Source organism: Apodemus sylvaticus, chromosome 17 (assembly GCF_947179515.1).
Source record: "Apodemus sylvaticus chromosome 17, mApoSyl1.1, whole genome shotgun sequence".
In the NCBI taxonomy this organism is placed as follows: Eukaryota; Metazoa; Chordata; class Mammalia; order Rodentia; family Muridae; genus Apodemus; species Apodemus sylvaticus.
The window spans coordinates 57573464-57585419 of record NC_067488.1 but is presented as its reverse complement, the minus strand read 5'-3'; the positions used below and the strand labels follow the sequence as shown (position 1 = coordinate 57585419).

The following is an 11956-nucleotide window of genomic DNA, read 5'->3' as shown; positions in this document are numbered from 1 at the left end:
TGGAAACACCAAAGGCACAGCACAGGTATCCCACTAATGAACCTAGGTACCAAGGCCACTCCATGTTCCTCTGAGCACAGAGGACTTACTCGGCCCACCCTGATCTCAGTAGAGACTCCGTCGGCAAGAGGAGAAGACCTGTCTGGAAGGATCCTCAGACTCCATCCATTTTCACCACCTCAGGCCTAAGTGGAGGCTTCTCATGGACAACAAGGGAGCCAGGAGGGAGGAAGCCGAGGGTGGGGCAGGGTGTGACCCATAGTCTTTGTGACTTGGTGTAGTCTGAGTGCCCGGGTTGTCTGTGTGACCCTGACAGGTGCGTGGGAGATGTGGAGCAGGAGCACATGACCCAGGCGAGGGTCGCAGGCACTTAAGGACTAATCCTGACGCATGGCCTGCTCTGTCCGGGGACCTAGTCCCCGCCCTCGCCCCCGACCCCAACCCCGTCCAGGCCCTGGCCGCTCCTTGGACCGTGACATGGGACTGGATCTAGAACCAAGGCTCAGTGGGAGTGTCAGCAACTACGTCCGGACTGTGCCTCGGGTGCCCTCTGTGCGCCGCTGCCAGCGGACTCCTCTTTCACGCAGCCCTCCGCAGCCTCTGCCGCCTGCGCGTCCACGAAGCCCCACGCCCCGAGCGGGGCGTCGCTCAGCACGCCGAAAGCCCCGCCACCAGCGCCAGGGGTCTGCACAATGCATGGCGCAGGCAAGGCCGGTTGCCCTGGGCAACCGCAAGACGCCTGGCCGCTCGGCCCGCCGCTCGGCCGCAGCAGCACGCGCTTCAGGGCGGGTCCCAGGTGAGCACTGCCTGTCCTCAGACGCGCCACGCCTGCCCTCGCTAGCGCCCAGGTCCCCCGCCTACCCCGTGCTCGGAACCCCGCCCCGCCCCCTCCGATTGGAACCCCACACCTCGATCCTTAGAACCATAGAACTTTCCCAACTTATCCCTCCACTTCCCCTCTCCACTTTCACCCCACCACGCCTGTTCAACCTTCTTTCCCTCACCTTCCCACTTCCCTCCAAGCTTCGTAACTGCCTCCCCTTTCTGACCCTAAACCTGCGCACCAATTTGTGTCCTGTCTCCCTACCTTGACCTCTCCTTCTTAGCCCCAGACCTGTATTCCTCTCCAGACTGGATGCTCCACTCTGAGTACTCCTTAACTCTGGCCCAAATCTATCTCTTCATCCCCAAACTTACTTCCTTATCCCCAAGTGGCCCCGCTACCCTCCCCCACTGACCTTCTCACCTGACTTCTCACCCCAAGTCTCCCACTCATGTCGTGTCCCCTGACCCCAAACCCCCTTTTCAGACCTCCCCCCAACACCCAGGGCCTCCGAGTCCCACCCTTACCTCCTTGGGTATGTCTGACCTCTATATCTTTGTCAGCAGGGGCTGGGGGCCAAAGAAACCAGCTACGAGAGGCAAGCATGGAGAACGGCGAGAGGAAGAAGCTGTCTTCCACTTTGTCGGATGGAGATCACAAAGAAGAAAATAGTCTGTACCTTTTCTTGTTCCGCGTTTTCGACTCAAAGGAGCAGGCGCCCGGGAGGTTGGGAATTGTGGAGAAGGCCCAGATTCAGTTTCCCTCCGGGTTCCTGAGGCTTCTGAGGATGTGTTGGTCCTGTGAGACTGTTGTGGTAGTACAGGGTAGAAGCCTTTTATCCTAGTGGGCTACTGTACCTGCCCTTCAGACACCAGTCACATTCACTGGCAAATTCCTAATATCGTTAAGTAAAATCATGGTCATAGATGGGTACGCATTTAGTTTTAGAAGATAAGAGAGTTCAAGGCCTGGGATGGTGGAACACGTATTTAATTCCAGTACTCGGGAGGCAGAGGCAGGAGGATCTCGGTGAATTCCAGACCAGCCTGGTCTACAAAGCCAGGCCAGGGCAGTCAAGACTCTGTTTACACAAAGAAACCCTGTCTGGAAAAACAAAACAAATAAACAAAAAAGAAGATATAGGTCAGGCTTATCAGCTGGGGCTCTCCCCACTAGCCACACAACTGGCGTTGCCCTGACCTTTAGATCACTCTGGTGGGTGCTACCAGTCTCTCTATGGCTTTTATTAGAAGTTCTCTTACATCCACGATGTTTATTCCAGATCTTAGTCATTATTAATAATGAGTCTTACTGGTTTTCAGGTATTTTGTGCTCATTATGGATACCAGCTCTGTATCAGATCGATGTGTTAGAAATACTCTTGAGGATCTGTGGCTGGGGGTTGGTTGATTGATTTCTAGGGGTTGAGCTGGTTGGTTGATTTTGTTTTTCTTTCTTTTTGTTTGTTTGTTTGTTTAGTTGGTTAGTTGGTTGGTTTTTCAAGACAGAGTTTCTGTGTGTATCCCTGGCTGTCTTGGAACTTGATATGTAGACCAGACTGGCCCCAAACTTAGAGATCCACCTGCCTCTGACTCCCTAGTACTGGAATTAAAGATGTGCACCTCTTCCACCACCGCCCCTTTGAGACAAGGTCTCGCCATGTAGCTCTGGCTATCCTGGAGCTCTCTTGATAGACCAGGCTGGCCTAGACTCACAAATATCCACCTACCTCTGCCTTCCCAGTGCTGGGATTAAAGGTATGCATCATATACATATATTCTGGCTGGTCCAGAACTCACTCTGTAGGCCAGTTTTGAACTGATATATTATATTCTGCCTCTATCTCTCAAGTGCTAGGATTAAAGAATACATCACAATGCGCAGCCTGTGAATTTCTGGTGTTAAGGAGGCCTACTTACTGATCTTTTCATATATAATGAGAGTTCTTTTTTTTTTTTTTAAGATTTATTTATTTATTATGTGTAAGTACACTGTAGCTGTCTTCAGACACCCCAGAAGAGGGCGTCAGATCTTGTTACGGATGGTTGTGAGCCACCATGTGGTTCCTGGGATTTGAGCTCAGGACTTCTGGAAGAGCAGTCAGTGCTCTTGACCACTGAGCCATCTCTTAAATCTTAAAGATTCTACCCATTTCCTTGCAGAAAGAAACACCTTTTTCTTTATTTAATTAATTAATTAATTAATTTATTTATTTACTTATTTATTTATTTATTTAATGTATATGAGTACACTGTGGCTGTACAGATGGTTGTGACCCATCATATGTTTGCGGGGAATTTGAATTCAGGACCTCTGCTCACTCTGACTTATTATATCTAAGTACAGTGTAGCTGTCTTCGACCGCACCAGAAGAGGGCGTCAGCTCTCTTTACAGATGGCTGTGAACCACCATGTGGTTGCTGGAATTTGAACTCAGGACCTTTGGGAGAGCAGTCAGTGCTCTTAACCGCTGAGCCATCTCTCCAGCCCTGCTTTGCTTTTCTTTGAGAAGCTTTGTCATTTTACTTCTTACAGTCCAGGTCCACCACGTAATGGGATCCAGGAAGACAAGACTTGCTATCCTCACTCTAAATTTGAATATTCAGTGACTCAGCTGCTGCCTAGCAGTGTTTCTTGGGGGTCAAAGAGGTGTAGGTCTTTGGGGGGCTATCCATGCTGCTGCCTGCTCTTTCTATTCATTCTTCTTCCACGCCAGTTCACTGCAGAGACTTTATAATTAAGAACTCTGAAGTTGTCCTTCAAGGTTGCCTAGGTTTTCTTGGACTTTTGCACTACTGTGTAAAATTTAGGACCTGATTAACATATACATATACATACACATATACATACACACATACACATATACATATAAATATACATATACATACATATAGACACACATATACATACACACATATATATATACATATACATACACACATACACATATACATAACACATATATACACATGTATACATATACATAGACTTATACATACACATATATATACACACACACACATATATATATATATACACATGTACATACACATATACACATATACACACATATACACATACACATATACACACATATACACATACACATATACGTATATATTCTGCCAGGATTGTTGTTATTGTTTATGTTGAATTTATGGGTCAGTTAACATCTTAGTGTTAAATCTTTGGAAGTAGGAACATTTAGTTATCTAATTCTTCTCAGCAGTGGTTCATAGTATTCTTTTTTTTTTTTTTTTTTTTTTTGAGACAGGATTTCTCTGTGTAGCCCTGGCTGTCCTGGAACTCACTCTGTAGACCAGGCTGGCTTCGAACTCAGAATCCTCCTGCCTCTGCCTCCCAGAGTGCTGGGATTACAGGTGTGTACCACCACTGCCCAGTTAGGTTCATAGTTTTCATTGGCAAGTGTGCACTATGCCTTTTGCTAGATTTACTCCAGTATACGTGGTATTTTTAAATGCTGCTATAAATGGCTTTTTTCTTTTTTCTTTTTTTGTTTTTTATTCATTTTTGTTTTATGCACATGGGTGTTTTCCTGCATGTATGTATGAGGATATCAAAGTGCATGGGTCTGGATTACAGACAGTCGTGAGATGAACTGAACTGAGGACCTCTGGAAGAGCAACCGGGGCTCTTACCTGCTAAACCATCTCTCCTGCCTCTCAACCTTTTGTTTCCTTTTCTTTTTTTCCCTCCTTCCCTTTCTCCCACTCCAGCCCCCTCTTGCTCCAGCCCATAGGTTCTTTGTTTCCCATTATGAATGGTTGTGAGCCACCATGTGGTTGCTGGGATTTGAACTCAGGACCTCTGCAGGAGCAGTCAGTGCTCTTAACTGCTGAACCATCTCACCAGCCATCATCATCATCATCATCATTATTAATTATCATTATCATAAATAAATACACTGTAGCTGTCTTCAGACATACCAGAAGAGGGCATCAGATCTCCTTACAGATGATTGCTGGGATTTGAACTTAGGACCTCTGGAAAAGCAATTGGTGCTCTTAACCACTGAGCCATTTCTCCAGCCCCCAGATGACTTTTTTCCATGTGTGTGTATGTGTGTGTGTGTGTGTGTGTGTGTGTGTATGTGTGTGCGTGTGTCTGCCTCTCGAGTGCTAGGATTAAATGCAACCACTGGCTTTTCCACCCATGCCCAAGTTCCTGAAATAACAACTCTGAGAACTTACTGTTTCATAAATAAATACTTAGGCCATAGCTTGTTCCCTAACTAGCTCATAATTTAATTAACCCATTTAATCTATTCTGAGGGTGCCACATGGCCAGTTACCTCATCTCAGTTTTACGCAGCCAACTGTCTCCATTAGCGTTAGAGGAGAATCTGTCATGTGCCTGACTCTGTTCCAGGATCCTTTCTTCCTGCCGGGACATCCCACCTCCTATTTCATGCCAAAGCTAATAGGCCAACAGCTTTTTATTGACAGGTGATGCTTCCACACAGTGCACAAAAGATGCTCTCTATAAGTAAATGTGTGCACTACCAGGTGAATCTCTGTGAGTTCAAGGCCAGCCTGGTCTACACAGAGAAACCTTGTCTGGAAATTTTTAAAAAATGTTTTTCGTGTGTGTGTGTGTGTGTGTGTGTGTGTGCGCGCGCGCGCGCGCGCGTGCAGAAGGCAGAAGAAGGCATCTGATCCCCCAGAGCTCAGATTACAGGCATTTGTGAGATGCCTTGTAACATGGGCACTAGAATATGAACTCTGATCCTCGTGACTGAGCAGCAGACACTCTCAACCGCTGAGCTACCCTCTCCAGCCTCTGCTTTTAAGTTGTTTAATATTAATAACTACCAATTATGATGGTACACTCTCTTCTGCATCTGTTAGGTCATAATGTTAATTTTATATATTAATACGGTGGATTATGTTAACAGCTTCTCAAACAGTAAACCAACTCTGCATGTTTGAGGTAGACTCCATTTGGTTAGTCTTTTGTTTTGTTTTTGTTTTTATTCCTCCCTCTCACTAGATTTAATTCATGAAATTTGTTAGTTCGGGCTTGTGTCATCATTATGAGAGAGATTAGTGTACACTTTACCTTCCTTGTAATGTCTTTGTCAGGTGTTGGTGTTAACAGCATAGCTTCATGATTTATATAAAAAATGTCCCTTAAATATTTGGATAGATTGACTTATGGATGTCATCTACACCTCAGGTTTTCATTTGGGATAATATTCTAATTATGGAATTAATGTCTTGAATGGAAATAAGCTGATCTGGATTTTCTGTTTCTTTGATGTTCATTTCCATGTGTATTTCAAGGAAAATCTCCATTTCATATGAGCTGCTCAATTGTTGGCATGTATATGCTAATAAAGTTTATTAATACTTTTCTTTTTTAAAGATTTACTCATTTATTTTATGTGAGTACACTGTTGCTCTCTTTAGACACACCAGAAGAGGGCATCAGATCTCACTACAGACGGTTGCGAGCCACCACAAGGTTGCTGGGATTTGAACTCAGGACCTCAGGAAGAGCAGTCAGTGCTTTTAACCTCTGAACCATCTCTCCAGCCCTAGATTACTTTTTACTTCATCAAATTTTGCTCCCTAACTTACCCTTTCCTTTCCTCAAAACCATCTTGAATGGATCACTTTCTTTCTACCCTCTTGGGCTGACATAAAGATAACTTTCAATATGTTTTCTTTGCTGAAATCCATATTTAACAACCTACATATTTCCCTCAGCTTACTATCTGACCTGCACTATAATGCTTTGATATGTTGTATTTTTATTATTATTTCATTCATATTATTTTCAAATTTACATTTAATTTGTCCTAAATGTGCCACAAGTTCTGGAGCATTTCGTAAAATTCTACTTGTTTTTATATACTCCTGGCTTGATTTTGGTAATTGGCAGGAAATTCAACCTCTGTGGTTTATTGTTGCTGTGACAAAATCTCTAACGAAGCGACTTAAAGGAGGAATTATTTATTTTGGCTCAAGGTTTAAGAGGACCTAGTCCGTCATGGATGACAGTGTTAGGAGGCAGAGAAAGGAAAATCAGAAAGGAAGTCAGGCAACACGTAGCCCTAGAGACACGCCACTAGTGACCAGACACCCAGAAGCATGTGTCACAAATGTAGGCATCTCTCCATCTACATTGCCGTGAGTTCTGCTGCGTGTGTTGGGACTTGTGTTTCTCTGAGTTTAGAAGTGTGGTTGCTGATCATGGCATCCAAATTGCTGGCTTGTGCTGCTCCTTTGTTTAATCTTTCATTTCCCAGAAGCAGAATCAAATGCCCCAGCACAGCTTCACTTCTGTCCACTTGTATCTCTGTTCGAAGCTATTCTATTAGGTGCACATACACTTAGAGCTGTTATATTTTACAGGCAAATTATTTTTGCTAAGCTTATTGATAATCTTGTAAATGTACATAATGCTTTCTGATGACTCTCTTGCCCTCCCCCTTACCCGCTATCAATTCCCGGCCCCCCTACAAGTCCCTTTCCCAGATTCATGCCTCTTGATGTATTCTCCATTCCACTAAGTTCAGCCAGTGATTGATCATCAATTTGGAGTCACTCACTGGAGTCTGGTGGGCTCACCAGTGCATAGACAACTGAGGAAAAGAACTCCCCATTTCTCAGAATGTGCCCATAGCCAATTGCTCATCTGTGAGGTGTGGGGCCACCAGACCCTGTCCCTGACTGTCCACAGACCCACTTCTGGTGTGAGTTTGTGATTGTTGTCTTGCCCAGAGATGGCAAGAAATCTCTTTCCATGGTGTTCCCTGAGCCTCGGGAAAGGTGTAAATGTCATTTACTGGCTGAGCAGTCAACTGTCACCTACCAGCACTTGAGCACATGAGTCTATATTCGCCACTATTCACTGACAAGAGGCTCTTCTGACTAGAGCTGAGAGTAGCACTGCTTAGTGTATGAGTGGTTTTGCCTGTGTGTGTATATATGTGCACTATGTGTGTGCAGTGCCTACAGAGGCCAGAGAGCATTGGGTCCTCTGGAACTGTAGTTACAAATGATCGTGAGCAGCCATCTCTCCAGCCCCACTGTGCCTATTCTTTTTTTTCTTTTGTTTTCATTGAATACCTTCTTCAATGCCTATTCTTAGTGTTATAAAATGTCTCCCTTTTGTCTTTGGTATTTATCTTTAATTATATATAATAAATAATATAATATAATATAATATAATATAATATAATATATAAATATATATTATAATATATATAATTATATAATGTATATTATATGTGTATGTGTGTATGTGTGTGTACACAATTATATATATATATTTATATATTTTTATATATTTATATATATTTTATATATTTATATATAAATTTATATAATTTATATAATTTTATATATTTATATATATTTTATATATTTATATATTATATATATATATATATAAAATTGTGTACACACACATACACTATCTCTAAAAGGACATTTTTATATGACCAAATAATTTTTTCACTTTCATGAAATTTACAATAATTCCTTAATAAAAATCTAACCCTAGAATATGTTCATATCTCCCTGGTTTCCCACAAGACAACTTTACAGTTGGTTTGCTCGTGTCTGGATCTGTTTGACCACACGCTCTTTTTCTCTTTTAATGATCTCTCCTTTGCTATGGCCCATCTTCCTACCTGGGTTTTCAAGGTGTGGACTTTCTACCCAGGACGTCCTCGGTAGGTGGGGAGCCTTATGTTGAACTCGGTTCCATTCTGCCTTCTCCTGGTGGTTCACCTCTTACCCTTGGATGGGCCCTGGATCTGGAGGGCACGGCTGCTTCCTCAACTGGACTTTGCTGGATGCTTTGAGTGCGTACAGTTTCACCATATACATTACATCTCAACCACAGTTTCCCCTCCCTTCCTCCCTCCAGTCCTCTCCCCCAGATCAGTTCCTCCTTGTTTCCCTACAAAAGAAAAACAAACATCAGGTCTTCCAGGGATCCACCAAATATAGTCTAACAAGATACAAGAAGACTGAGTACAGACCCTCATAGCAAGGCTGGACAAGGCAACCCAGTAGGAGGAAACGGGTCCCAAGTGCAGGCGAAGAGTCAGAAACCCCCCACTCTCACTGTTGGGAGTCCCACGAGCACACCAAGCTATGCAACCATCCATCATATGCATGGGACCTAGCTCAGACCCACACAGGCTCTGGGATTGTTGCTTCAATCTCTGTGGGTCTGTAGTGGCGATTCCTTGTTGTCAACTTGACTATATCTGGAGTGAACTACAATCCAGAATTGGAAGGTTCACCTAATCTGGAAGCTGGGAGATTTAAGTTTCTGACTTGGATCTCGGCATGGAGATCTTGGAAGAATAGTGTCTATGAATCCCAGAAGCTTAATACAGGGAGATCCCAGAGTTCAAGATCATCTGGGACGAAGCAAGTCCAAGATCTAGGCGTGGTGACACACACATTTAATCTGGGCCATACCTTCTGCTGGAGATCTACCAAAGACATTGAAAGAAGGAAGATTGACTCTCTCTCTTCTTTGCCTGCTTGCCTTGTGGGACAGAGCAACTGCCCACTGGACTTCCATTCATAGCTGCTGCTGACCATTTGTTGGGGAGTTTGACTACAGACTGTAAGTCATCAACAAATTCCCTTACTATATAGAGACTACCTGTAAGCTCTGTGACTCTAGAGAGCCCTGACTAATACAGAGCCCCTGTGAGCCCTGCAGAGTTGATTCATGGTCTCGCCGTGTCCTGGACCCCTCTGGCTCCTACAATCTATTCTCCCCATCTCCTGCAGGTTTCCCTGGATCCAGGTAGTGTCTGGCTGTGGGTCTTTGCATCTCTAGCTCACTTTCTATGGCTGTCCTTGGTGTTCATCCCATAGTTCTAGTGTCTCCGGTATGCTGGGTCTCCACCAAAGCTAAAGCTATACCTACCTCACCAGTGGCCTCTCCTGGTCTTTCTTCAGGGTGATTTCAACCTTGCCACACAATGCCTAGTCTCGGCTGTTCTCCATGACCCTTCCTGACTTCAAAACTAGTACCATGTGGGAGACTTGCACATCACCAAGTTAAGCTGCCAGCTTGAGTTGCAGTGATCCTGGGGGAAGTCTTCCCGGATTTTGCTTCACCAGCGTTTGTCTTATTAATCACAGCTGACTTTTAAGTCCCAGCCAACCCTCATCCATTGTTCCAGTAAAACAAAATTTTCACTAAAGTGCTTGGTCTCTTGTTAATCACAGCTGAGTCTTCAGCTCCAGATTATCAAAAATCAGATTCTTTTTTCTAGCTTTTAAAAGTTATTTATTTATTTTATATATCAACCACATTTTTCCCTCCCTCCTCTCCTCCCAGTCTTTATCCCCATCTCCCATTCCTCTTCTGTTTCTCTTCAGGAAAGGGGAGGCCTCCAATGTGTATCAACCAGCCCTGGCATATCAAATTCCAGAAAGACTAAGAATATCTTCTATTGAGGCTAGACAACGCAGCCCAGTAGAGGGAAAGGTTCCCAAAGACAGACAACGGAGGCAGAGACATCCTCTGCTCCCTCTAAGAGTCCTGCATAAAGACCAAGCTACACAACTGTAACATGTGTGCAGAGGTCCTGAGCCAGTCCCATCAGGCTCCCTGGGTAGCAGCAGTGCAGTCTCTGTGATCCCCTATGGGGTTAGTTGATTCTTTGGGTTTTCTTGAGGTGTCCTTGGCCCCTTTGGCTCCAAATATCCTTCCCCATCTTCTGCAGGATTCCCCAAGCTCTGCCTAGTGTTTGGTTGTGGGTCTCTGCATCTGTTTTCCATCAGTTATAGAGTGAAGCCTCTCTGATGACAGTTATCCTGGGTACACGTCTAGCAGAATATCATTAGCAGTGTCAGGAGTGGGCCCCCTCTCATGGTTCGCGTCTCAAACTGGACTAGTCATTGGTTGGCCACTTCCACAATTTCTTCAACTTTGCGCCAGCACATCTTGTAGGCAGAACAAATTTTAGGTTGAAGGTTTTGTGGCTGGGTTGGTGTCCCAGTTCCTCTACTGGAATCCTTGCCTGGTTACAGGATTTGGCCGGTTCAGGGTCCATGTGCTCCACTGCTAGGAGTCTTAGCTAAGGCTCACCCTTACAAATCGCTGAGCCTTCCCATTGTCCTAGGTTTCCAGCTCACCTCCGAGATGCCCCGCCACAATTCCAGTTGTCTCTCCCAGGACTCTCTTCCTCCTCCTTCCTCCTTCCTTATTTCTCCTGTTTCCATCAGCATCTCCTCCCTCATCCAGTCATCTTCCCCCCCCCCCCATTTTCTCCCCCCACCTTAATTTCTCCTGTTTCCATCCCCATCCCCCCCTCCACCCATGCCCACCCCTATCCACCTACCATGTCTATTCTCAGTGAGATTCAGCCCCACCCCCTCCTTGAGAGCTCCTTGTTACTTAGTTTCTTTGGGTCTGTGGATTATAGCAGGGTTCTCTTTTACAGCTAATTCCCACTTATAAGTGAGTACATACCATGTTTGTCTTTCTGGGTCTGGGTTACCTTTCTCAGGATGATCTTTTCTAGTTCCACCCATTTGCCTGTAAATTTCATGATGCCCTTGTTTTTAATGGCCAAATAGTATTCTATTGTGTAGATATACCACATTTTCTTTATCCATGCTTTGGTTGAGGGACATCTAGATTGTTTCTAGTTTCTGGCTCTTACAAATAAAGCTTCTATGAACATAGTTGAGCAAGAATCCTTGTGGGATGGTATAGCTTCTTTTGAATATATGCCCAAGAATGGTATAGCTGGGTCTGGAGGTAGATCGATTGCCAATTTTCTGAGAAACTGGTATTGATTTCCAAAGTGACCGGACAAATTTGTACTCCCACCAGCAATGGAGGAGTGTTCCCATTGCTACACGTGAGCACGAGCTGCTGCTTGAGGTTTTGATCTCAGCCATTCTGACTGGTGTAGGGTGAAATCTCAGAGTCTGATTTGCATTTCCCTGGTGGCTAATGATGTTGAGCATTTCTTTTTTTTAGTTTCAAAGATTTATTGATTGTATGAATGTGAGTACACTGTTGCAGTGTTTACCTTCAGTGAAGTAGCTGGATACAAAGTTTACTAAAAAAAAAAAAAAAAAAAAAAAAATCAGTATCCCTCCTATATACTAACAATAAACA

General features: G+C 44.3%; 1 protein-coding gene across 1 annotated transcript in view; it reads left to right on the top strand.

The window, feature by feature from the left end:
* Positions 1-1274: 1274 nt before the first annotated feature.
* The window catches only part of Ttll8 (tubulin tyrosine ligase like 8), a 40078-nt gene continuing 29396 nt past the window's right edge, over positions 1275-11956 (top strand). Inside the window, 1 exon segment of the mRNA XM_052161168.1 lies at positions 1275-1494. Within this exon segment, the coding sequence (XP_052017128.1) occupies positions 1275-1494 (220 nt within the window).